General features: G+C 43.1%; 2 protein-coding genes across 5 annotated transcripts in view; both read left to right on the top strand.

The window, feature by feature from the left end:
- The window catches only part of LOC122398268, a 104,081-nt gene extending 86,194 nt beyond the window's left edge, over positions 1-17,887 (top strand). For all 3 annotated transcript variants that reach the window (XM_043397979.1, XM_043397981.1, XM_043397980.1), the window contains exons 2-5: positions 3,806-4,001; positions 10,266-10,573; positions 14,494-14,830; positions 15,111-17,887. In XM_043397979.1, coding sequence (XP_043253914.1) covers positions 3,806-4,001; positions 10,266-10,573; positions 14,494-14,830; positions 15,111-15,287 — 1,018 coding nt within the window. In that variant the 3' untranslated portion in view covers positions 15,288-17,887. The remainder of the gene's footprint in view (positions 1-3,805; positions 4,002-10,265; positions 10,574-14,493; positions 14,831-15,110) is intronic.
- A 1,017-nt stretch (positions 17,888-18,904) lies between these two features.
- On the top strand, positions 18,905-23,952 carry LOC122398197. 2 transcript variants are annotated; one of them, XM_043397872.1, is made up of 5 exons: positions 18,905-19,268; positions 19,549-19,796; positions 19,914-20,096; positions 20,170-22,871; positions 22,958-23,952. In XM_043397872.1, exons 1-5 carry the CDS (start codon positions 18,993-18,995, stop codon positions 23,077-23,079), a joined length of 3,531 nt encoding a protein of 1,176 aa, XP_043253807.1. In that variant the 5' UTR covers positions 18,905-18,992; the 3' UTR covers positions 23,080-23,952. The 2 variants fall into 2 exon arrangements, with proteins under 2 accessions (XP_043253807.1, XP_043253806.1); XM_043397871.1 differs by having other exon boundaries at positions 22,955-23,952.
- The last annotated feature ends 81 nt before the right edge of the window (positions 23,953-24,033 follow it).

The following is a 24,033-nucleotide window of genomic DNA, read 5'->3' as shown; positions in this document are numbered from 1 at the left end:
TTGCATTTCGTAGCTTCGTGGTATCAAACGTCTACTTTTTGAATATATTTTAGTACCCTTTCCTCGCTCTATTATCTATCGCGTGCACATACCCGACACGGTATGCAAAGTAGTTTAGACGTTGACTGGTTATCCTGCAAGACGAAGCTTAATTTTATTCATTGGTTCGTTCCATCCAAAAACATAGAGACGATAAAATCGACGTAGGTACACGCGATTACAAATTGTGCATATTTCGCTCTTACCGATCGATCACTCAGAACCGAGGAAAAGACCGCTGCACCACACCGTCTCTTCGCGTTAACCGTCGATTACTCTGTTCGTCGAGGCGACCATTTAGCGGCCATTTTGGTACCGCTTAAGTGCACTCTGAAGAAGTTCGCTCGGTAAACCGATCGGTAAACAAGTGCAAGTTTGGCCCGACGTCGCCTCTCGTAAATATGGAAATAAAGCGTAAAAGCAGCGTGGATGAATAAACACGACAGCGGTCGAGGGTCGAGTCGTTTTTCTCGGGCGTCGCGACGCCTCGGAGGACCGTCGTGCGAAACACTCGGTCGCTGGACGGCGCGCGAATCGATCGAGGAGCGGAAGGGAAACATCAAACGGAACGGGAGGGGGGGGTGAGTCACTCCGTGACTCATGCATAATTTATTTCGACTTAATTAGCGAACAGACGTGCCGGGGTGGCGTGCAGAAAAAGCAGCGGTTTCCATAAACACAGTGCAGCTGTGTTATGCAAATTCGTACTCTGAAATTGTAAATGAAACCGTTACCCTTTCCCCCCGCCGCGGTCGTGGTACCAGCGAGTCGATCCTCGACTCTCGAAATCGCGGGCGCGTTAATCTCGAATATGAATCGACCGCAAATAAAGTGTACAAGCGTTCGCGCGTGTCGCCCCGTGCATTCGATACGGTTCGTTTGAATTTACATCGGCGATATTAAGTCGTATTTTCCGTCATACGTTGTCCCGCGGGGGCCAAACCGTGTTTGGATTACGGTTCGCGAATTTCCACGATCGAACAATGCAGTTTGGAACATCGAAAACTGTACCGTCGAAGATTCTTTGAGGTTTTTTTTTTATTGGTTTAGAAGGCTGGTCGATGCACGTGTTATTTATGTTGAGGAATTAATTTTTAGCAGCTAGACTCGAGTTGAATACACTCTGCCACGCCAGGATTGTCTATGGGTGGATGGACACTGAGCGTGTTAAATTACTGAGCGGCACGATCATCTGCCTAAATTTCTCAGGGGTATTCCCTGTGCTAACAAGACTCCTCCAAGTGCCTATAGAATCGAGTATAGCGTCGTTATCAATAGAATCTGCAACTTCGTAAACAACCCTCCTTTCGACCAGACGCTTTTCCGAGCAATAGTTCCAGAGAACTAACAGACTCGGATTTTTATGAGACTTTGAAGATTTACGACGGTGCTTCCCTTAACGATAGAGTTCACGGAGGTGAAACTACCCTCCGAATTTTTCGTTTTATATATCGAGAACGGAAGAGTAGCTTGCGCAGGTAAACGCGTTTTGATGAAAAGAGGAATCCCGTCTGGAGATGCATTTTTAAGAATTTATTTCTGAAAAACGGAGAGTTCTCTGGCGCTCTTTTAAAAGGAAAAATAACCAAAAGACTCCGGGGGGGCTTCCCTCTAGTAAAAAGTCAGAATTCCCCAGGTCGGCTAATCCCGCCATGTCGTCGTTACTCTGTTCCCTTAAAAGCCAGCGTTCTAAGTCCGGTCTTTAGCTAGGCCAACGACCCGCGTGGCACCGAGTAAAATCAGAAAATCTTTCGAGAGAAAAATTTACAAGTTCTGTGTCTCAAGTTTAGCCATTTAAATCTGAAAACCTGCCAAAAGAGTCTCAGAGAATCGAGAATTCACCTCTCGTGGATGCGTCGGGGGACTCCGGTACGTTCGTTGGATCGTTCCCGGTGTCAGAATTCTGGCGAAAGCAGTTAGCGTCTTCGAGGAAGCTATAAAACGTCGAAGTTTGTGCCGTGGAGATCCTCGTAGGCGCGGAGAAACCAGGGTCCTCGATCGCGAAAGCTACGGAAGTTTCGCCGGATATTCAATACGCTCGGTTTGCCGCGACGAAAGCGCGCGATCACGATCGATCGTTGCGGTTCATCTTACGTTTCATCACGGCGATCCTCGAACGAGCTCGAAGCTGGCTGAAACACCGCTCGCTTTCGAACGACAGAAATAAATAAATAAATCGGACGGGAACTTTGAAAATCTTGCTGCCGCGAGCGTAACCAATTCCGAACGATGGAAATACTTGCGAAAGTATAGGAATCGATATCGTGTACGTTATATAGCGTAATTAAAAGTTTCTCAAAGAATCAGAGCGAACTGATACTTCTATAGAATGTTTGCAGAAGCTTACAAGTTGGACAAAACGTTGCATTGTGGTCGCTTCCCCGAATACCTGTTCGAGATCGACACGAACGACGAATCGGGATTAAAAATCTCATCGAGGAGGATCTGGAGGATCTTCTATGCGAGCCACGTATAGAAAGAACGTAGTGTTCTTGGAAGAAATTTTTACGTGGACGGAATTTCACACTTTCGCACCAACGTGGACGAGCTCCGAAAAAGTCTCTTTTCCAATCTGGAATCGTAACGAAGCGTCGTAAAACCTATGCCAATCCGCGCCAGCAACAGTACCGGGTACCATTCCGTGAGAAATTCTGAATGCTGAAACGACCGAATCGTTTCCCCAGTGGGAATCCTCTTAGAATTCTTTCGAGTATAATGTCGCGTCGAATTTACAAGCATGGAGATTGCATCTCTCGCGATCTCGGAACGGTCATTGCCAATATTTATGAAGACGTAAACTATAATATAATCCGAGATCTCGTTGGAAGCGCGCCAAACAGAATTTCTCAGCCAATTGATCGCTTGGAATTCCTTTTCGAGTCGACTTTATTGCGTTCAAGAATGCATTTATAATGTTTGTTCGCTAAATAGAAAATCCATTTAATTTCAGGGAAAGTAGACCTGTATTTTTCTGAGATTTAAGATTCGATTGATCGATTATAATTCTCAGCGGGGGTCGAACATGTTCCGATATTCTAACCCCAAAGGTGATGGGGTCAATCTCGACGTTCCCCTGGTGCAATAAATTTATGACATTGCAGCGAATTTCGTTGCATTCCGTTGGACAAGTAAGAGGTAACCCAGTGAGATTGCAAGTGGAAAGTCCCGAGACGCGGGACAAATTGCTAACAAAAGACCAACAATTACACAAGGGATAAAACATGGGCGATCGGTAGTTAGGGTACACCGTGCAAGCGTAGTACCTTCTTATCGAATCGGCCATCTCGATAATTGCAGGAATCGTGAGCTCGATTTTCTTCCAACCCCGGTTGGAGGTTCCGCTGTATTGTTTACAGAGATTCTGTACATAGCTGTAATTTAATAACGTCCCCGGGAACTCGCAGAGAAGTCCGGACGATCCCCATCAACCGCGGAGGGTTTTCCTTCGCAAACATTCCCCATACGCGGAGCAGGCTGAGCTAACAGAATATACCTAGGGAGAAACAGAAATAAAAATTGCACATTACGCTGGCAAAGTTGAGTAACAAAGTCGAGGCCATAGAAACGAGAAATGGAACTTTAATAATTAGTGAAGAATTTGGGGCTAATATGCAATTCTGGTATGTTGGGCTAACTACCCTCGCGTCTCGAACGAAATGCCTAAGCTCTTTTTGCCGAGTAGATCGCGCGACATCTGTCCAATATCGTTTGTAAAAATCGTAATCTCTTCGAAGGGAAGACTGACGGTTCGAAATTCTGATTGCAGCTTCGACGAGACGTCGATGGACAGCTGTCCATTGTCGGCGATCACCGAGGGAAGAACGAGCGATCCGTCGAAGGACTGCATCGAGACGGAAGTGACGTCGCTGGAGGAGGCGAAGTCGGTGATAGCGGCTCTGCGAGCGAGGCAAAGGGCACAGGCGCATCAGATGCTCGCTTGGCGGAGGACCCTGAAATTGCAGGTAAGCTACGCCGTTGTTAACGAACGCTGGGTAAATGCAGGCGTATCTATAATTATCGAGGGTGGCTCGGCAGCCGATTAAAACCATTATCTGGTAAAACTTTGAAGAGGAGTCCGCGTGCTTCCGGGACAGGCCAGACGGTATTCGTGACCCCCGTCGATTTCGTTTCTGGCTTCGCGTGACTGCGAACGATCTACGATTCAACGTGGCGGATACGGTAGCGAAAAATAACCTGCCTCGAAATTCAGCGAGGGTCCGCAACGCGTCGATGGGTCGGTGGCCCTAAAAATACGCGAAGGGTTCCGACACGACGAGGACTCGAGCTGATAAAAAACCAGAGGTCGATTGAACTAATGGAATCGGTAAAGTTAGCAAACGTAGAGATGTCTTTCTTCCCTTGCATGATGTATAAGATTGCTGTCATTAGCTCGGTGTCACCCACGAAGAATAACTTTTCTTTGAAGGGAGATAGATGGAATCAATGTTCCTTCGATCTTCTATAATAGTTCAGTCATGTGAAGCAATTATTTCGTTTAAAAGATTTTTGGTTTTCAATCATTTGGTGACCGCGAAGTAAATTATTTGGCATGCAATAACGCGTGTGGTTTTATTTTCAGGTCGATGGAGATATTTTCTATCGATTGAAATTTATAACTTACCAGTGCGTCAAATTCTCGAGCTTTTACGTTTCGTACTCGATTCCCCGTTCCACGGTTACGACCGATCGATGTTTCGGCGCCAGATACATCCTGAAACGCTCTCTGTCCCGTGATTAAATGCGCCGCGACATTAATAAATGCTCACGAACGCGTTTGCTAACACGAATTTCGGGGGGAAGACAATGCACCGAATTACATAGCCCCCGTTCGAGTGCATTCGAACGATGCACTCTGCTCTAACTAAAAACGAGAACAAAAGATACACACGTACGAGTGGTCCTACGATCGAATTTCCACGTTAAAAATATTAATTGCGTCCCTCGAATCGTATTACTAATTTGATCGTGTATAAAACCAGGGAGCTTGACCAGATTGAATAGGACGGACCCTCGAATAACGAATCGCGCAGATAGGCAACAGTGTTTCTGTATTCACCGAATAAAATATAATTTCCCCGCTCCTCTATCGAACATGAAAAGCCATACATTTGGCATTCGCTAATGAAGCAATTACGAAATGCTTATATATTGTATATCCTCGAGGAAATCCGAATAATCGGATCCTGCAGAGCCTGAAACAACGCACGAACGCTGAAAGCATCGGATTACAAACGGGCCACAAATCAGCAAGGTACTCGATGCTGGAATACTTTTTCAAATACACTCGAGGACGTCCATTAATAACCACCGACGAGATGCGTTTGCGGTTTCCGTTAATTAATTTATCGATTCGGTAAACGGTGTGTGTGCGGTGGAGCAATGAAAACAGCAACTCTGGGAGAACAAAACGCGGGGAAACGGTTAAACGGAGAAAAAGACTCGGTGCAAAGGTGTCTGGAGCGGTCGAGGTGACAAACACGGCGCCATAAATTAAAGGATTTCATGTCCGAGGACACGATTTAGGGACCGACTGGTCCGTAAAATCGAGAAATGTCTGGAATAGCGGCGTTTATCGTCGACTCGTCTCGACCATTTTTCATTTTTCGCCTTCGATGCGAATTTCTTAAGCATTTTTATACTTGGCGAGCTTTCCACTTGATCGAGTTTCTTTATTAATTTAGTCGTTAAACTTGATCTCGCTTGTTTATCCAGCGGACTGCATTCCCCGGGTTAATTCGTGCGCGGCGGTTAAGTGGTTTGCGTAATCTGTGGGAACTAATTATGTGCTGATAAACTATCGAGCAACGAGGGGCTGTTTAATCGATTAAAAGCGTCGCGTCGAAGGCGGGAAAATTTGATCAAAAGTTGTAAAAATGATTCGTCGTCGAAACCTGGACGACATTGTATCGACATTCTTGTATTGCGCCAAGCACACCCACGTTCAAACTTTGATAATCCTTGCGATGAACTTCATATTCAACGATGTTCCGTGATACGCTTATTGAATACGGAATTGTCTCCCTTAACTGAATCCCTCGGGCTGGCACTTTGAAGAGTTTAATATTGAGGACGTTAAAGGGACTTGGCTGGTATAGATAAGTTGAACTCCGGTCCCGGGCGCTGCAGCCACCAACCACCAGATGCCCTAAAGCCTGTTTAATATTAATGCGACGCGATAGCTCTGGAAACGAGATGTCCATCGCGGATGGCGGAAAAAAAGAGAAAAGGCGAAATGCCTGGCTCGTGTTCGTTGTCACGTTTCATTCAAATCGTCGGAGCCGTGGTACCCGGTGCTCGTTTCTCGATCAACCAGTTTGTTTCTTGTCTGATCGCCCTCTCGCGCGATGGAATAAATTCACGATCTCGTATTCGAGCTGCACGCGGCGTTCGAGCATTTAAGTTTGACCATAATTTTCTACATTTTGCTTTCCTCGTTGGATAGAAAATAATTACAGCTCGATGAAGCAATCCACGTAGCTGGAATCTCGTGGTTTTCGAGAACCGCGCGGAAGTTACACGCTCTGTTCAAACACGAAGCTCGTTACCGACGCGAGCTGTCGATGATTTGTATCGTTACAGGCAGTCAGCACGCGACAGTCACGTGCTCGAGATCCTCGAGAGGCCGACGTCCCAATAAACAGCGCGAGAAGCGTTTAATTACGGCATAATGGCCCGTTATTAGATGCAACGACCCGCTCGCGTGAGGGACGTGCGAACGAGGCCTGACGGAAGTTGTTCGCGACTGGAAATGGTTGTGTTGTCTGCTTCACGCTTTCTCGCGACGAGCAATCGAAAGCTCCTCACCCAGTGGCTTACATCGAAACAGACGATTTGGCTTCGTTCTTGGACCGAACACTTTTACTTTCCACACGTTAGAGAAATTGCAAAACTGGTGATTTTTGCAATATTTATGGATTACGTAAGAAAGAGAGACGCCTGGAGGAAATAAGGAAGCAGGATTTGCGAACGTCAAGCTGTGTACGTAATTGTCGTAAAATTTATGCCGCGAGCGGAGCGATAGAAGGGTAAGATGGCGGAAGCTCTCGGTGGGATTGGACTGCAGAGCTGCACGACGACCGACATATTCGCAGAACGCGACGCGTATCCGGTCTGCTTTGCATGAACTACGATCTTCCTTCCTTCCCATCCGCCGAAGAAGGACTCCATTATTCTTGGCATTGTCTCGCGTAAATGGCAGCCCCGTGAAATGGCCACGCGACGGCCACTCTGCATTCTTCCACGGCGCGAGCGCACGGTCGCGTTTCTTATGCACGGCTCGTAGAAAAAGGTACACGGAACGGTCCTTTCAGCCTCGATCGGGCAACATATTCCACCGAGACGGAGTTTCTCGTCCCCCCTCGCCCCCGTCACGCGCATAATAATCGGCTGGAATTTATAAACGACAATGAAATGCTTTTCGCGACGTCTAGTACCCCCTATGGCCAAGCACAGCTGGAAAAGCAACGTCAGAGACACGCAGCGAGTAATTCCGCTCTTCTGTATCCTCTCTTCCCGGCTTCCAACAATTCCCTCAAACGAGATACCTCGCAACAGATTGGTTACTTGACACACATCGCGGCTTATGCGGGTTTTCAGGCTGGTTGGCCCCCGCGTTGCCTCCAGGAAGCTACAACGCCGGCCATTTGCTTTATTGCGCGTTGATAAATAACGCTGATTCTTTAGAAACACCGAAGTCTCCTTTATCCACGTCTTTATTCCACTTATTACTATCTGCAGGCTTTGCACTCACGACAAGACAAGATTTTGTATCAAATTCTGGTTAGCTTACGATGTAAATGGAAAATAAATATGTAACAAAAGTGAAACGACAGAATCTTCAGCTTCCACTATCTTAGAAAAGTCTAAGAACGCGTACTAAAAATTGTTAAACTTCAGACACGCGCAGTTCCGAAACTACCAGTGCTTTATCCATTTTTTAGCCACCGTTAGCAGCGGTGAACCTTCCCCTTTAAAATGGTTTTTGGTTTTTATCGATCCGACTTTCCGTTTCGGAGGTATCGTAATTTATGTGAAAGGTAATTTTTTACATTCCACTGTCCACGCGCTCTCCGCTTGGAAAGGCCTATTTAACGCGTATTAAAAATACTAAAACTTTAGACGCGCGCAGTTCCGAAACTACCAGTGCTTTATCCATTTTTGAGCCACCGTTAGCGGCGGTGAACCTTCCCCTTTGAAGTGGTTTTTGGTTTTTGACTATCGGACTTTCCGTTTCCGAGATATCGCAATTTATGTAAAAGGTAATTTTTTTTAATTCGACTCTCTCTGTCTTCGTCTAGCGCGCCGGACCTCTCGCTCGCACGTGCATCGCGCTGACCTACCCCACGTACGTGACTGTCGTGACCTAGTTTCGCGTAGTGTTTCCAAGAATTTACTACGCGCTACTACTTACGCGCGCGAGTTCATTCACCTCGCGTCAATGAACGTAAACAAACGCTTCGGACCCTCTTATCTCCGAAACTAGCCACCGCATCGACTTGAAATTAAAATCGCGATATCTCTGGAACTAATTACGCTATCGACTCGTACAAACGCTCATTTTAAAGGGCATTTCATCCTCTATCCTATGACCATACTCACTTGTATAATTTATGCTGTCTTCTATGTTTATTTTCACATTTACTTTTACGCTACATACCCAAAGATGTTTTAGCAATTCCTATGGATTATAAATTGTTCATTTCATTGAAAATGAATTGAAATTTGTATACAGGGTGTTTGTATAATTACTGGTGGGTAAGACAATTGTTTCTGTATTCTCAAATTGAAAATTAAGCCGTGACGACTGATGTGGGATAAAAGTGGACTATAAATTGTTTATTTGATTGAAAATTAATTTAAATTTGTGTACAGGATAGTCTGTAAATTTTCTGTACGAGGTTAAAGTAACAAGTATACACATTTAGAGTAAATCTACGAGTTTAGGCCCACTATATATGTATTAATGTCCATTGTGGGCGCTTGACTTTCGAGTTATGGATATCGCCGAACGTTTCTCGAACTCGCCCTCGTCGTGGCCGGATCGAAACATTTATCTAGCGTGCGACGAAGTTGCCAACTTGAACGATTATCCTAGTCCTCGGTGACGGTTCTGCTGTTGACGACGAGCGTTCTGGGCGTCGCGTCGCGGCGATATCACACCCACCATCCAGACGTTAGAGAGTTATTGGGAAAGTTAAGGGTTCTAAATTCTGGAGCATCCTTGCACCTTGGTCGTACCACGCCATAACTGGAAACCATAAAAAGGGAATGATCACGGTTTATTGATCCGTGGTGGGAATTGTTCGTACTATTTTCGTAGAAATATTTATTTAGCGTTGACAGAGAAAACAAAGACCTTACAACGAAATATTGTTCCAAACGTTAAAATAATCGAACTTGGGACTGTTGTATTTTGTTGATAGCGTTGTTTTTGAGCGCTGCTCGAAATGTTGCGTTCGTATCGAGCACGAAATTGCGACGGCCGTTCGCCGTCAATTTAGCCCGTAGATTATTTACGTCGTTCGATTGCTTTTGGTTCGTTTAATTGCGTTCGAAACACACTCGGTCTAATTGAAACGGAAGAGCAACATACGCGATAAAGCGGTTTGCCAGTACAGTCCGTACCAATAATACGGCGGCGCGCAAACCCACCGAGTCTCCTAATTAATTCCAAATTACGGTGAGGATGCATTACAGTTAGGTCGTGGGGTGCAGCGGCGTACGTATTGCTTCCCGCCTATCGACGCGATCTTTCGGCTAATTACCCGCGCGTATCTCGCGTAGCCGCAAATTTATGCGACCGTAACGCGGTAGCTCGTGACTATTCACGAAATATTCCTTCGCGAGCCTTTTCATCCGCGAGATAAAAAAGCTTCCACGAAAATTTCTGTACCCCGTTGGCTATTGATAACGAGACACCGTGATTAATCGTCGCCGGGGTAGTTGAACGCCACGGGGTGAGTAATGTTTAGCCTTTGAAAACAACGCGTTCTTTAATAGCTGAACAGAGACCAGTTTTATCGTCTTGAAACTGTGCAAAAGATTTGTCTTTCGAGTCTGGGTGGTTGAGATATTCTACCAGTGTAATTACCAGGATAAAGTATTTTTATTTATTGGTTTTTAATGAACGTTTGGCGGGACTTGGTGTCTCCGTGGCTGTACGCGTTAGCGAATTGAGAAGTTCCCGGTGTTGTAAGTTTGTTTATAGAATAATGGGATCGTTTCAGGAGGACTTGGTGGCCCGACTGACGAGGGAGAAGGCCGAGCAGCTACGTACGTTATCCTCGCAGCTGCTGTTGTTCGAGTCGAGGCTCTGCCGGAAACAGAAGGAGATCGAGGCCAGCCTCGCGCAACGAGAGTCCATTATTCTCAGGCAACAGAGGGTGATTCGGCAATTGCAGAGCAGATTGGCGGAAAGAAACACCGGCACAAGGGACTCGCCACCTTGCGACGCCCTCGATAGATTGGACAGCCTGGGGGACAGCGACAGCGCCGTCGTCCTCGAGGAAACAGCCGACGACCTAGCTCCGCCAAGGTATTCGAACTCTTCTTCCTATTTCCTTCGTTCGACTCCAATTCTAACGAAAAATATTTCTTAAAAGTTTGGTAAACAGATACCAGAGACTTCTTATCTCTAAAATACATAACACTTATCGTTTATTTATTAGTTTTTAATTACTATAGAACTCGCTCTCCCTCGCTCAGGCTACTCGCAAATCACTGTTCAGGTTGTTAAATATTTAAGAACTTCTGAATCCCCGAGTACAAAGAAGACTCCATTATCGTTAATATTTCATCGAGACGAATTCAGACCACTTTGGCTTACCGGGCGTATAACAAAAGTCCGACGTTCAGCACGGTTTTAAAAGCCTTCCAGGCCAAGAACGAATCTATAGGGTGTTTCGTAGACACTGGAATATCTCTGTTGCCCTTTGACGATAAGAAAAGTTCGTAATGGAGGCTCGTTAATTCTGAAAGGAGGAGTATAATTACCTATGACTCCCAACTTTCTCGAGCGACTTGTGTGCAATCGAACAACGTGGAACAAGAATGGGATCGTTTTAATCAATTTTGGCGTAACATTGACGACGATGATGCTTGCTTCGAAATCTAGGACGTAGGAGGCGTACGGGGGAGGCTTTCGAAAATTATGGCGTTCATACTAAGCTCCGGGCTTTCAACTCTATCCCGGGCGTAATGGAAGTAGAGGTTTGTATCGGATTTGAGCCGAAACACCGAGTGATCCAAATTTACTTCGCGTAGGTCCTATAGATAATGAAGTCTCCTTTGCCGCGTTACCTTTGTAGAGATGTTTATGCAACGGATTATTCTCTACAATGCACCGAAAGATACTGGGAACTATAAACTCGGGATGATCTTGCAACAATCCCTGTATTCCTCTTAAACGACGAACTTTCTGCCGTAGTCGGGCTAGCTTCGCTAAAATCTTCGTAGATTAGTTTGGCTCTTTCGCATTAAATTCGAGGCAATTGTTGTTCGCGAATTAAGACGTCGAGCATCGAATTTGTTATTACACAAATTCGAGACACCATCCGGGTTCGTTCACCTATGCCCCAGGACCTCTCAGAGATCGATAAAGGTTCACTCTCCTTTCAGAAGCCACCACATCTGTTTAGAGACCCTCGGTTCATTAAGAAAGACTCTGGTAAATAATATATTGGATAGAAGATAGATTTCCATATCTAGGGTTGTCTTTTTTTTTTTTTAATATTGCATATGTAACATTCTCGATAAAGTTATTTTAGGATTCGTTCAGCTGCTCGATAGTTTACTGGTACGTGATTATACGAACGATTAACGAATATGGCCCAACCACAGCGGCCACTATTAACGGTGGTAGCCAGATTTATTTATCGTTCGGCCAATTGCCAAGAACAAGGAGTCGGTTTCCGATTGATTTGTTTCGCTATTTCTCTCCGTCGGTTTTCCCCCGTATTTCTCTGTTCCTTGGCTTCTCCCATCCCATCGATCGTTCCTTTTCCCCCTTTCTTGTTTATTACTTGTCCTATCTTCAGTTTCCGCCCATCTACACCCATTCCATTAAAACATTCTGGCACACATTCCGGTGTATCCTTTCGTTTCGACATGCATTCCACAACCTTTCCTCCATTCTTACCCCAGCCGCGTCTTACTTTTTGCCAGACTTTTTCCTTTAATCTATTTTCCTTGCTAATCCCTCCGCCTATTCCATTTCCATACCATCTAATTTCCGCATTTTTCGTTCCACGGAACCTCCCCCTTAGTTACCTCCTCTGATTAAATCACTCTTATTGCTTGTTTTTCTCTGGAGCTTCCTCCATTTCCTTACTGGTTAAATATTTTATTTACCCGGTACCTGGTGGAAAAGGAACCTTCCAAGGATCGTGTATAACAATAGGAAAAAAAGGTTTCTTAACCCTTTGACTCGACATTTTTCCAAGTCCAAACCAAAGAGATATCGTACACTTGAAAATTACAAAATACAGCAGTAACGTAAATGAAACAGATATTTAATTGAATTTGTTTAAATTTTCCTATTTTTTAGTCAACGTAAACTTCAAATAAAACACTTAAAAGCGTTGGGTGGTGCTGGTAACGAAATCGAAATATAATTCGGGAGTGCAAAGGGTTAAGGTCGTGGATATTATTTTAAAATGAAACCACGCGTTATAATACGAAAAACAAATTTATTCAGAAGAGTATGACAGAGATAGATCGTGTACTTTTTCTACTTTCGTCCGTTCTTCCAGACCCAGGATCTCGAGTACCGTATGCCATGACCAGCAGTATCAGACGGCCAAAAAACTATAGCGTGTTCTCTCGAGGCGATCTTTAAAATTCCTCTTCGCCAATCCCCTCCGTATTTGCTCGAGTATTGCGTTTGCATCCTCCGACATGTGTTTTATTCGTCCTGCAGCTTTGATACTAATATTCCCTCGCTTCCCTCGTTAAGATAAATCTCAAGTACTGATATTTAAGCTACTTCTCGACACGGTTCTCCAATCTCTCCATCTCGAATTTTTTTATCCTTCTTTCTTCCGCATTAATTCTACTTCTACGCGATCCTTTCCGCGATTATCTTTCTATATCCGCTATTAGTATTCCGAAGATAGCAAGGATTAAGTGGCATCCATGGCTCGCTTCCTCGATCGTCCATAATTTTTCCGATTGTCCATTTTCCTCTGATCCCGTTTCACCCGATCTTCTCTCTCTCTGATGTCTCCCTTAACATTTTCCCGGCCAACTGCCGGCTTTCAGATCGATGAAGAAACAGTACGCAGTTTGCCATCGTTTTCCAATATTAACCATCGTCCCTACTCGCGTAGCGCGAAACTTTAACGCGTTATCGTTTAAAAACGCGAAGGACCGGCGGTCAAATTGCTTTTTAACTTTGTTAACGATTGCTTCGGGGCGGAGAAAAGCGAACAAATAGTCCGTCGAAAATTTAGCTAACCATATGCAACTTCACTCCCGTGAAATATGATCGTCGATCTATGTGGCACGTTTCCAGCGTAGTGCTTTACGGTACCCAAATTCATCTTTCACGAGTTTCGACTGTTAACAAAAGCAAAGGAATCGCATGGAGTGACTAATAATTGATCAAATTTAAAGAATCAGTCTCTGGATCGATGATAGGTGGATAGCCTCAAAGTCGAGCTAGGAATCGGTGAACGCCCTGTGTAAATCTTCTTTAACACTAGAAAGACTGAAACTTAGTATATACCTATATTGCCCAAAAGCAGTCAAAATGACTGCATCGTGAAAGAATAACTAATGTGTAAAGAAATTTGTTTAAAATTAATTTTTAATATTATGTTATAATATTATGAATTTAGGGCGCAGAAATAAAATAAACAACTTGTTAGAACAAGTATCACTGCATAAAGATTCGAATAACAAGTACTACTTTAGCTTATTCAGAAACTGTAATTTATCAATAGGTCTGAATTAGGTCTGGGTTAGGTCTGGGTTAGGTCTGGGTTAGGTCTGGATTAGATCTGAGTTAGATCTGGGTTAGGTCTGGATTAGATCTGGGTTAGATCTGGGTTAGGTCTGGATTAGATCTGGGTTAGGTCTGGGTTAGGTCTGGATTAGATCTGGATTAGATCTGGGTTAGGTCTGGATTAGATCTGGATTAGGTCTGGATTAGATCTGGATTAGGTCTGGGTTAGGTCTGGGTTAGGTAAGCCCAAATCGACAATTTATCATGTACTTGTATGTTATCATGTGTTGATAATCGTAACAAAAATGAAAACTGTTATTTCAATACAGAGTCGAACTGGTCGTATAAGAAATTATTAATAAACGCATTTATATGTTGTACAAAAAGTCACAAAATTCTAAGAAATTGTGTCATTATATACATAATTGTTTTTCTAATTGAAATTAAAAAGCAGTCAAAATGACTTCCTTGGGCAATCTAGTGTTAAAGACGTTCTCTCGTTTGGGTTTCAGGTTTCGTTCGAACATCACCGACGTGACGGTGATCCGGTCGGTGTCGGACGCGGTGGAGCCGTCGAGCAAATACTCGTCGATGCGACGGTGCAACGGATTCCTTAGGAGGCCGGAAATCCTGGAGACGGTGTACTCGGTGGAGGAGGACGGCGATAGCGAGAACAATCAGGACCCGTCCGAGTCGACGGAGAACTCCGAGTGCGAGGAAAGACGGACGAAACACTTGGGGAACGGAAAGGGCAGGCTTCAAGATCTTTACGGTAGCTTCGAGAGACTCGCACAGGAGGCGGACTCGCCACCCAGCGAGAGGCCGAGGGATGAAAGCCAGCAGGCGCAAGTAAGCAGCCTTCTATCCCGACCCTCCTGCAAACAAGACACGAAATTAATTAATCATCCTGCTCGATAATAGATGAGTCCTCCGTTGCATTTTTCCTTTTGATCCTCTACTGCTCTATCTCGATGCAACGCTTTCGCTAACGTTGGGGGTCCTTTTCAAGAAACGCAGAAGCGAATTCTGCGTGTTCCTCGCTAACAAACGCACAACAGTTGCCAGTGACCGATGAAATAGCGTTCAAATCGGTTGCTAAATGGCGTTCGTACGGTTTGGTGGGTTGCAGGTCACGTACAACAGGGTAATGAGCAATCACAGATCAGTCACGAAGCCGAAAGACGTGAAGTACAAGAGGATAAACAAAGCGAAGTCGAAGAGCCTGGAGGAGCTGAGGGGACGTCTGAGGAATTGGGTGGAGAAGGGGAACAAGATCGCTATATCGTTGGATCAGTCTTACGCCTGAGCGAGAGCCCGTACCTCCTGAAAGTATATTGTAGGAATTTTTTGTTATTTTTTTTTTTTTTCTTTTTTTTTTTTTTTTGTTCGAATCCGGCGATCACGATCGACCAACGCTGATTACAAACTGCTTCGCTCTTGCGCGGTACGGGGATCGTCGTCGCGGCGGTGTATTTAATTGAAATTCTCATCGCTCCATGTGATATTTACTGTAGTGTCTCGAGAATAAAATTAGAATGGAACCTCACGCGATCGCGCGTTACGCGTGGACGATTTTCACCCACTTGTGATATATATAATGATTCTATTGTAATACGAGCACGGTTGTTATTAGTGATAGTAATTGTCGCGATCGAAGATGGCGCGAAACGTGGAGGGCACCAGGGCACGGGAGAGGAGAATATCCATCGGTGGATCGTTTCCTGTCCTCGTGTCCCCGTCTCTTCCTTCCGCGCGAGCGTAACTCAGCGTCGATCACGAAACCGCGTTGCCAAATTGTACAATCAACATTTCTGTCGCGTTTCTCGCCACGAGCATCCGTGTTATTTTCTCTAATACGGCGAGCTACGCGGTGATATATATATATATGTATATATATATTAACCGTTTCTCTCTTGTTTCCATCTCGACGCCATGTTTGCGCGCACGCGATGACACCCAGAGCTTTACCGTTTCCATGGTTCCCATTTTTGTCAATTACGACCGTTATACGATCGATGGTCGATCGACGCAACGCTCAGTGTCCGAGTGAAGTGTGTACAAATGTGTGTAAAATGGGGAAAGATCTTTGTGCAAGCTGTCGCATCGTCGAACAGGACTCAGCTCAATTTTTCTAAACGCTATATACAAACCGATCCGGGGATCGTTCTGAACGGGAACATACGAATGTCTCGGTTGCGTATGAACATACCACGGAATTGTTTCAGGGAACTGTGCGTAACTTGTTTAGATGACTGTTAGGGATAGCGGCGGAATCCATTTTCGGTGCTTCCTAATATATTTTTTAAAATTACAAACAATTCTCTGTGATCAACATAAACTATATCTCTGTAAGATCTACGATGCTCGTGCGTAAGAGTGATTATTGTACAAGTTGAACTTTCAATTAACCCTTTCTCCCAGTCTTCCTACGAAACTAATAAAACGATTTGTCGCCATCCGTAATGGTTTCTGAAAGGAGTGGGTCACCCTGGATAGTTGTAAGCAACCGAAATGTTTAAGCGGTCTCGTTTAAACGGTCCATCGTGCGTGTATCGCTCCGCGTAAATCTTTTCGTCGCCTACGCGCTATGTCCACGCGCGAAAGAAAAATCTTCTCGGTGCATCAAATGCGAAAACGATATCCTTTCGGGTGCGTGTTCTTTCCTACGACGTTCAACGGACAAATCGCGCGCGTTTTTCGGTACGGAACGTGTCACTCTTCACTTTTCTATCGAGATTTCGTTGCGAACTTGCTCACCGATTCGTCTGGACTAATCGGGGCAACTAACATTTTACAGCGAAATTATTTATTTCAGAGTCGTAAACTTCTATTTTCTAATATAAAACAATCGAATTAGAATCACGTTCTATGTATTGCATTAATTTATTTAAACAATTGTGAAAACCTTCGATCGTGCATTTTACGCAACAAATGTTTAATCAGAGTGTTATTGTTCCGGCTAGCCCAGTGGAATGAATATCTGAACTGGAGATAATCAATATTTATATATACGATGCATTTATAGGGTATTCAATAACGCGGATTATTTTTCGAAATTTACGAAAGTCCTCTTCCGATGCAATTACATTTATTCGCGGGACACGAGTCACTCAGTAGCGTAACGATATTTTTCGATCGTTCTACACGTCGTGTACGATAATGTACGTGCACGAGCGTACTCTTTTATTTATCGGTACGAGAGAGAGAGAGAGAGAGAGAGAGAGAGTGTGTGTGTGTGTGTGTGTGAGAGAGAGAGGAAGAAATGCATAATTCCGCACGCGTCGTTTAATTTTTCGCGTGGTTCTATCGAGGCGAGGAAAATTCTTCTTGCGGGTACCTGTTCTTAATTTTAAAACTACGATAGAACGTTTTCTATTTCCGCGTTCCGTTCGAGGTGAATGTTTTTTCGATTCCTGATGCGCCGCGTTCTCGAATGGAAAATGGTACAAGGAAGCTATCGACAATCCCCACTTTTTGAAATAAAAACAGAGTAACGAGAAAACATATATTATATTTAAACAACAACAACAACAACAAAAAAATGGAAAAAAGGAAAAAAACAAAACTAACCGGCAAGTTCTTTTGTAAATAAGACGAAAGAATCCCGTATGTAATATTTTAACTACGTTAAGAAATCCTCGAAATTCTGCAAGATTATCATGTAGATAGGTCGCGTTAGCGAGAATAATAAATTTTAACGATAGAGAATCGAGTTTTATGTTCCTGTAGGCTGCATAACAGCCACCGAGAGATCTCGTGCATAATATATTTGCGCGCTTATAAATGCATATACTTATAAATAAAAGTGCATATAAATATATAAATATATATATATATATATATATATGTATATGAAATATTATATGAAAAAAAATGTGTACTTGAGTCTACTATCGACGATGAAACGGATGAACGAACATCGTGAACGACACGCGCGAATCGTTATGGAGTACTCGATCGCATCGGTACGCATGCGTGCAAGTATACACGTGACAGACGCCGCGAATCGGCGCCGCAAAGAAAGTCGATCGTTATTTTAATTTATGTAAAACATTGTAACGTGTATACCGTCGCTTTCTTAGGAAATTAGTAGACTGCTACCGATATCAATAATTACTGCATTATTATTTTAATTATTATTAAATCTTAAATAAATTATAATGCTAACCTGTCGCGTGGCTCATTCCCCTTTTCGAGTTTCAGGCACCGCGTATACCAAAAATTCTCGATTCCCTGATCGTCAAAGATAACGACAAGTCTCTGCTTATTAAACTTATTATTCAAACAAGGTCTCCCATTCCAAGAGAGAAATGTAATTTGGCTTGCTTTGAACAATTCGAGTAAAATATCAATAAAGGACTAATCTCTGGATTTTATGTAGACTCACATCCGTCCCGCTGATGTGGAATACGAAGAAAAGAAGTATCAAGAGATCGAAACATTCCTCGATGTTGTAAGTCATAATTATGGGCTATGGAATGAAGTCTTGAGGATTGAAGATCGAAAACTTAAAAGTTAAGTACGTCGTGTCACGACAATATTTAAAATAGACTGCCCTAATGTGTTAAGCTGATCTAGTGATTGGTCCATTTACTCAGTTTGCCGCCAAATCGAACTAGGGATGTTTCGAGAGCGACAAAGAAATGCTCACGTTCGCCATCTTTCTCGATTCACCGAAGCTGTCCGTAGTGCAGAATTCACAAACGCAAACTCGTGCATTAGTTTGCGTAAGCAGAGATGCAATTTTCACCGGTCTATCGTCTGTTATTTACGTCTATATTTCCTTAAAACGACAAAGATCAAGGTAAATAGCAAAAATATGGTGTTCCCATAGTATCGTTACCTGATTGGCTCGTTTCAAAAGGCTCGAGCCAATCGGGTACTCGCGGATCGCGGCTCATCAAAACAAAACAACATGGCCGCTACTACGCACAACGGAGTGTTAACCGGAATGCGTTGTTGAAGACTGATCGGCAATTACAAAAAAGTATAATTAATTTTCGTTACTGACATGATCATCGTGGTATTCCACATACTTTATCTTCTCGGAAAGTTTGTGTATCAAAATTACGGTGCCAAGAAACAAAAGGCCGTGGATGATGCCGTGATGGACCCGGAGAAACCGTTCGAAATATCTGAGAGAATTTATCTGATGGTTGATCCCGAAACACCTCAGTACGACGACAACAAAAAACCTATAAGATTCTTCCCGCCCGCGTACGTGCAAAGATACACTGCCGTGAGTGATGTACTCAACAGTTCAAAGTATCGAGGAACATTACGCAAGGTACCTTAGTTCACCATTACTGTCCCTCGCCGATCAGATTGCCGCGCAGATACTTTTTCTTATCGACAACATTTCGAATTCGCAAATTGTGTTGTCGTTTGCAAATGTTCAGGAATTGTTTCTGTACAAAGCGTATAATTTTATCGGTTGTATAGGATGTTTCGTGAAAAACCGTAAAAGACTTGTGCCGTTTATTAGGGTCACTCCGATTGTATCATAGTGGAAATCAAATTTCGTTCTCTATAGTCTGTATTGTTTTCGTAAAAATTTCTTTATATAGGTCGTTGACTTTGGGTGCGCAGATCTTAATTTTTTGGTCTATCTAAAGAATACGGATGGTATAGAGGAAGTACTATGTGTAGATATTGACAGATCATTGTTAGAGGCTCACGAAGATAAGAGTATCCCATTGATCTCTGAATATGTACATACCAGGACGGCACCCCTTGTAATCGAAGTGTGCGAAGGTAGTGTTACTCATAATGACAAAAAATTAGAAAAGACAGATGCTGTGATTTGTATAGAATTGTGAGTCAATATTTTAACATAGAAAAGTTATTACATCGTTGGCTTTAGTTTTCTATCGGAAAACTAAAGTACACATATTTTTCTATGGAAGGTACAACAAATATATTGATGCTTCAGGATCGAGCATTTGTATCCGGATACTTTAAACGACCTCCCTTACAATATTTTTGGGTTTATAAAGCCAAAGGTGGCGATCATAACAACGCCAAACGCGGATTTCAATGTACTGTTTCCGAATTTTTCCGGATTCAGACATCATGATCATAAGTTCGAATGGACTAGACAACAGTTTCAAGATTGGTAAATAGCAATTAGTTTCGTCTGAGAACTTTAGGTATATAAGACTATATTAAATACATAATTTTATTAACAGGGCTGATAATATCGTTTTAAGATACCCAGATTATATAGTAACTTTCCACGGTATTTGTAAAGGGCCGGAGGGTACGGAGCACTTAGGATGTTGCACTCAAATGGCAGTGTTTCATCGTCTCAGCGAAAAAGATAGCTGTAATTTAGGCATCGAAGGTTTATTCAAAACTGTTGCCAGACACGAGTATCCATTTCACGTGGATAATCGTTCGGACGAGCAAAAGATCCTCGACGAGGCCGCGTATTACATCCGACACTTAGCGTTTCAAGATTGTAACATGGACGAAGAGGTGCCATTGAAAAAATTATGGGAAATGTTGAAATCATTTCACATTTCAATAGACATATTAAGAACAATCTTGGAAGAGGCTGGCTGGTCAGTTGTGAACCGTGAATTTGGACCAGTTATACAAGTGCCACCGCAATCCACATTCTCCGATTACAATAACGTAGAAAACGAACTTTGGTCTAACGATTCATCCATCACGGGCGAGGATGACTGGGACAGAGATCCTGGTCCACCTGAAAACTCTTCCAGACTTTGGGAAGAAAATCTGTCTTCGGAAGACTGGAATAACGAGAACTGGGACGAGGAACCAAGTATTATTATCCCACAGAACAATTCTGTCGCGGAAAACAACACATATCTTTTCGACGGAGAAAACATGTTACTAGATAGCATCACAGACACGACGAAAGATTTTGAGATTTTAGAAAAATATATCGAAACTAACAGCAGAAGAAATCTAGATGCAAAACCCTCGCTTTCGAGCAACGTCGATCGTATGATCGTAGACGATTCGAACGATTTATCGTTGGGCCATAACGTTCCACCAGATTTAAATAAATCGATGGTGTTGTCCGGTACTTCTCTCGATATGAATTTAGAAGACACGAAAGATTCGTCAATCGATTTGAGCGCGCAAGACGGCGCAGTGTCGAACACCGCACAAAAACTAAGTCGTATGTTAGATTTTCAGGAGCACATGTCCGTTTCGCGCGCGTCTACTTCACCCGAACCATACCTATTGCAAACTGTTAAAATGGGCCAGCATTTAAGGGACGATAGTCTGTGTAATGAAAGCATGAGCGGTTACTGGATGTTGAACAATTCGCTCGATCGGTCAGACGCATCGAAAGATACGATTTCGGATGCAAATGATGATAAAGGTAAGAAGTTGTCACCAAAGAACGATCTAGATGTTTCTAATAGCTTATGTAGCATATATTTAAATACGTCGTATAGAAATGGCGAAGATTCCGAATCTAAAAATGTAAATAGTAACGCAGACGCAAGCGGGAGATGTTCCAGTACGAATCAAACGCAAAGTGTTCAACAAGATGGTAACTTTCCAAGAGAAGATAGATTACAATTAAACAACAGCGTATCTTTTAATAGTGTTACGATAGATAGTCAGCCGCAATTTACGAGCTCCCCGAAAATCGATGTAAAGGTAAATACCACAGGTAAAAAGCGAAGGTCCCCTGATCGTAGCGAGCAAAGAAACAATAGCGATTCGTTAAGCACGTTAAAGCAACTTCAACTAACAAGACTTAGTAGCAATAATTCATTAGAGAGTACTAACAACGCGTCTTTGCAAAGTAATACCGATGTCGATGTGCGTACAATGTCAAACGTTAGCTGTAGCGCAATAAATATGCGATGCAACGAAAAACAGGATCCTGTATACGGGATAGATTGCGGGAACGATGTGGTGGATCATTCTAACGATAGTACGTTTACCGATAGCGACGCGTCAACGTTAACCGCTTCGTTCAACGATGACAAACAAACGTCGAAACAACTATATTTAACGGAGTCTCCTAATAAGGACGAAAGCGCAATGTTCACCACGATCGAACAAAACGAGACTGCTGCAATAAACCCAAATAATATTCAGTCGATAAATTGTGATACGAAGTTTCAGTTAGCCGGGCAACAAGTAATCGTTCGACCGGAAACCAGCGACGGCGTTAATACTGAAACGAAGTCTGTATCGCAGAAGGATACTCGTGAACCTGTAGATAGTACCAAAATTTCTTGCAACCATGCCAAAGATGTTAGCAATTTAAAGAGTATAATTCTCGTGTCCAACGCGTACGACGAAGAGCCAAACCGCGTTCAGTCTACGTCGGTATCGAGACAGGATGGACCAGCCGAGTGTAGCGCGAACAATCGTGAATTGAAATGTAAAGACGCGAGTCCTAACGATTTAGAGATAGTGGAGAACATCGAGGCAAAGCCTTCTTCGCCGGAAGCCGTGGAAACGCCGCCAAACAGCAGGTCCCCGGAAGTGATGGACTCCGGATACCCGAACTCAGCCTCCGCTCAGGATATGACGCCGGAATATGACTTGTCGAGCATAGCACAAGATCACATATCTGATTCAGAACCACCGAGTATAGCAGAAGCGCCGAGACTCGGGGTCCTCGAACCGGTTGAGGTTGAAAATGGCGATCTAGTGAACAACAACAGAGACGGAGAGGGCAATAACATGATAGCTGTGGAGTTGAACGACGAGTTAGAAGACCTGTTGCTGATCGACGTGCTAGAAAACGATCTTGAAAACGAGAATGACATTTACGCGATGGAGAATGATTTTCCTATCTGGTTGTTAAGAATCCTCGACATGGCCAACCCCATCGACGTCGAAATGCAAATCAGGGATCGTAGAGAAGCGAGGTTTCCTGACGGGATACATAGTAATTGATCATTCTTGCTAGTATTTTTTTAATATATTTCACTCTGTTAGGACACTGACATTGTATTTAATTTTCTGTACAAGTAGGAGGCGACGTCAGGTACGTCAACGTAGATCACGACGAAGGATTCGATAGTAGTTCCGAGGAAGGGGATATCGATTTAGAAAACAATGAGATAGAGGTCGAGAACAACAGTGACGACGGATAGCGAAAATGGTTCGCACAGTGATAGCGGAAGCGATCGGTGGACTACAGGTGATACGTGATACTATTGAAATAATTATTATCTAGATGATCCCACATATCGTACTCACGTATGTTTACGAATCTGCGAATAGCAATGTGAGAGTAATACTTTGTGGACAGTATTTATTTAATATTTTTCACATTCTATTCGTTACGTGAATGTGTTTTTTGTTTTGGTTTTTTTTAATACGTAAACTCCAGTATATTATTACGAAGAGCAATGATCGAGTATTGTCGCAAAGTTGCGAAAAAGATATTTTTTTTTTTTTTTTTTTTACTTTTTGTTTTTCGAAAGAAATGAATTGTTTCTGTTTTTTTTTTTCTCGATATATATATCTTTTTTTTTTATCTCCTTTTATTTATGTACTTTTCTCGTTGAGGTTGTCTTTGCATCCCGTCTATCGATGAATTAACGTCTCTGGTAAAATCGAAACTGTGTTTCAGTACCAATAATACCTGCACGCGGTTGTATACTATTAATAAGATCCGCTTGTTACCACTCGAAGCAATTAAGGTGTCGAATTTGAAAAAGATATATACATATATTTTCTTACGATTTTCAAGACTTCCTCGTCATGTTGTTTACTTAAGCATCGTAAGATTTGTGAGGTGCTGTTTTTACCTGTGTGTATGGCTTACGAAGTTTATCGAATACGTTACGTTTTTTTTCGTATGTTCGCCCGATTACCCCTATTTAAATAAACCATTACATTAATTTATGATGAAAGTTTTTGCATTGTAACGTTGAAAAATCTATCTAAGACTGAAAACTCTGCATATCGTTCCGTTTCCACGGTACACCGAACATGGACAAATAAAATAAAAATGTATCTTCCAAACGAAAACAGGGGTTGTTGCGAATGTGTTCTTAACCTTAAAGATGCCCAGCGCCAATGTAGACAGATACGATATTCTT

Source organism: Colletes gigas, unplaced genomic scaffold (genome assembly GCF_013123115.1).
Source record: "Colletes gigas isolate AHSC1104 unplaced genomic scaffold, ASM1312311v1 Colletes_gigas_Sc00011, whole genome shotgun sequence".
Taxonomy (NCBI): Eukaryota; Metazoa; Arthropoda; class Insecta; order Hymenoptera; family Colletidae; genus Colletes; species Colletes gigas.
The sequence above is the reverse complement of the archived record's forward strand: the minus strand, read 5'-3'. Positions and strand labels throughout refer to the sequence as shown.

What these genes read in the sequence shown, in the direction of transcription:
- LOC122398197 (XM_043397871.1), top strand. Translation starts at nt 18,993, where the DNA reads ATGATCATCGTGGTATTCCACATACTTTATCTTCTCGGAAAGTTTGTG. An exon ending in GCTGTGATTTGTATAGAATT is followed by an intron (nt 19,797 to 19,913) that starts GTGAGTCAATAT and finishes TTGATGCTTCAG; the next exon opens with GATCGAGCATTTGTATCCGG. An exon ending in AGACAACAGTTTCAAGATTG is followed by an intron (nt 20,097 to 20,169) that starts GTAAATAGCAAT and finishes TTTTATTAACAG; the next exon opens with GGCTGATAATATCGTTTTAA.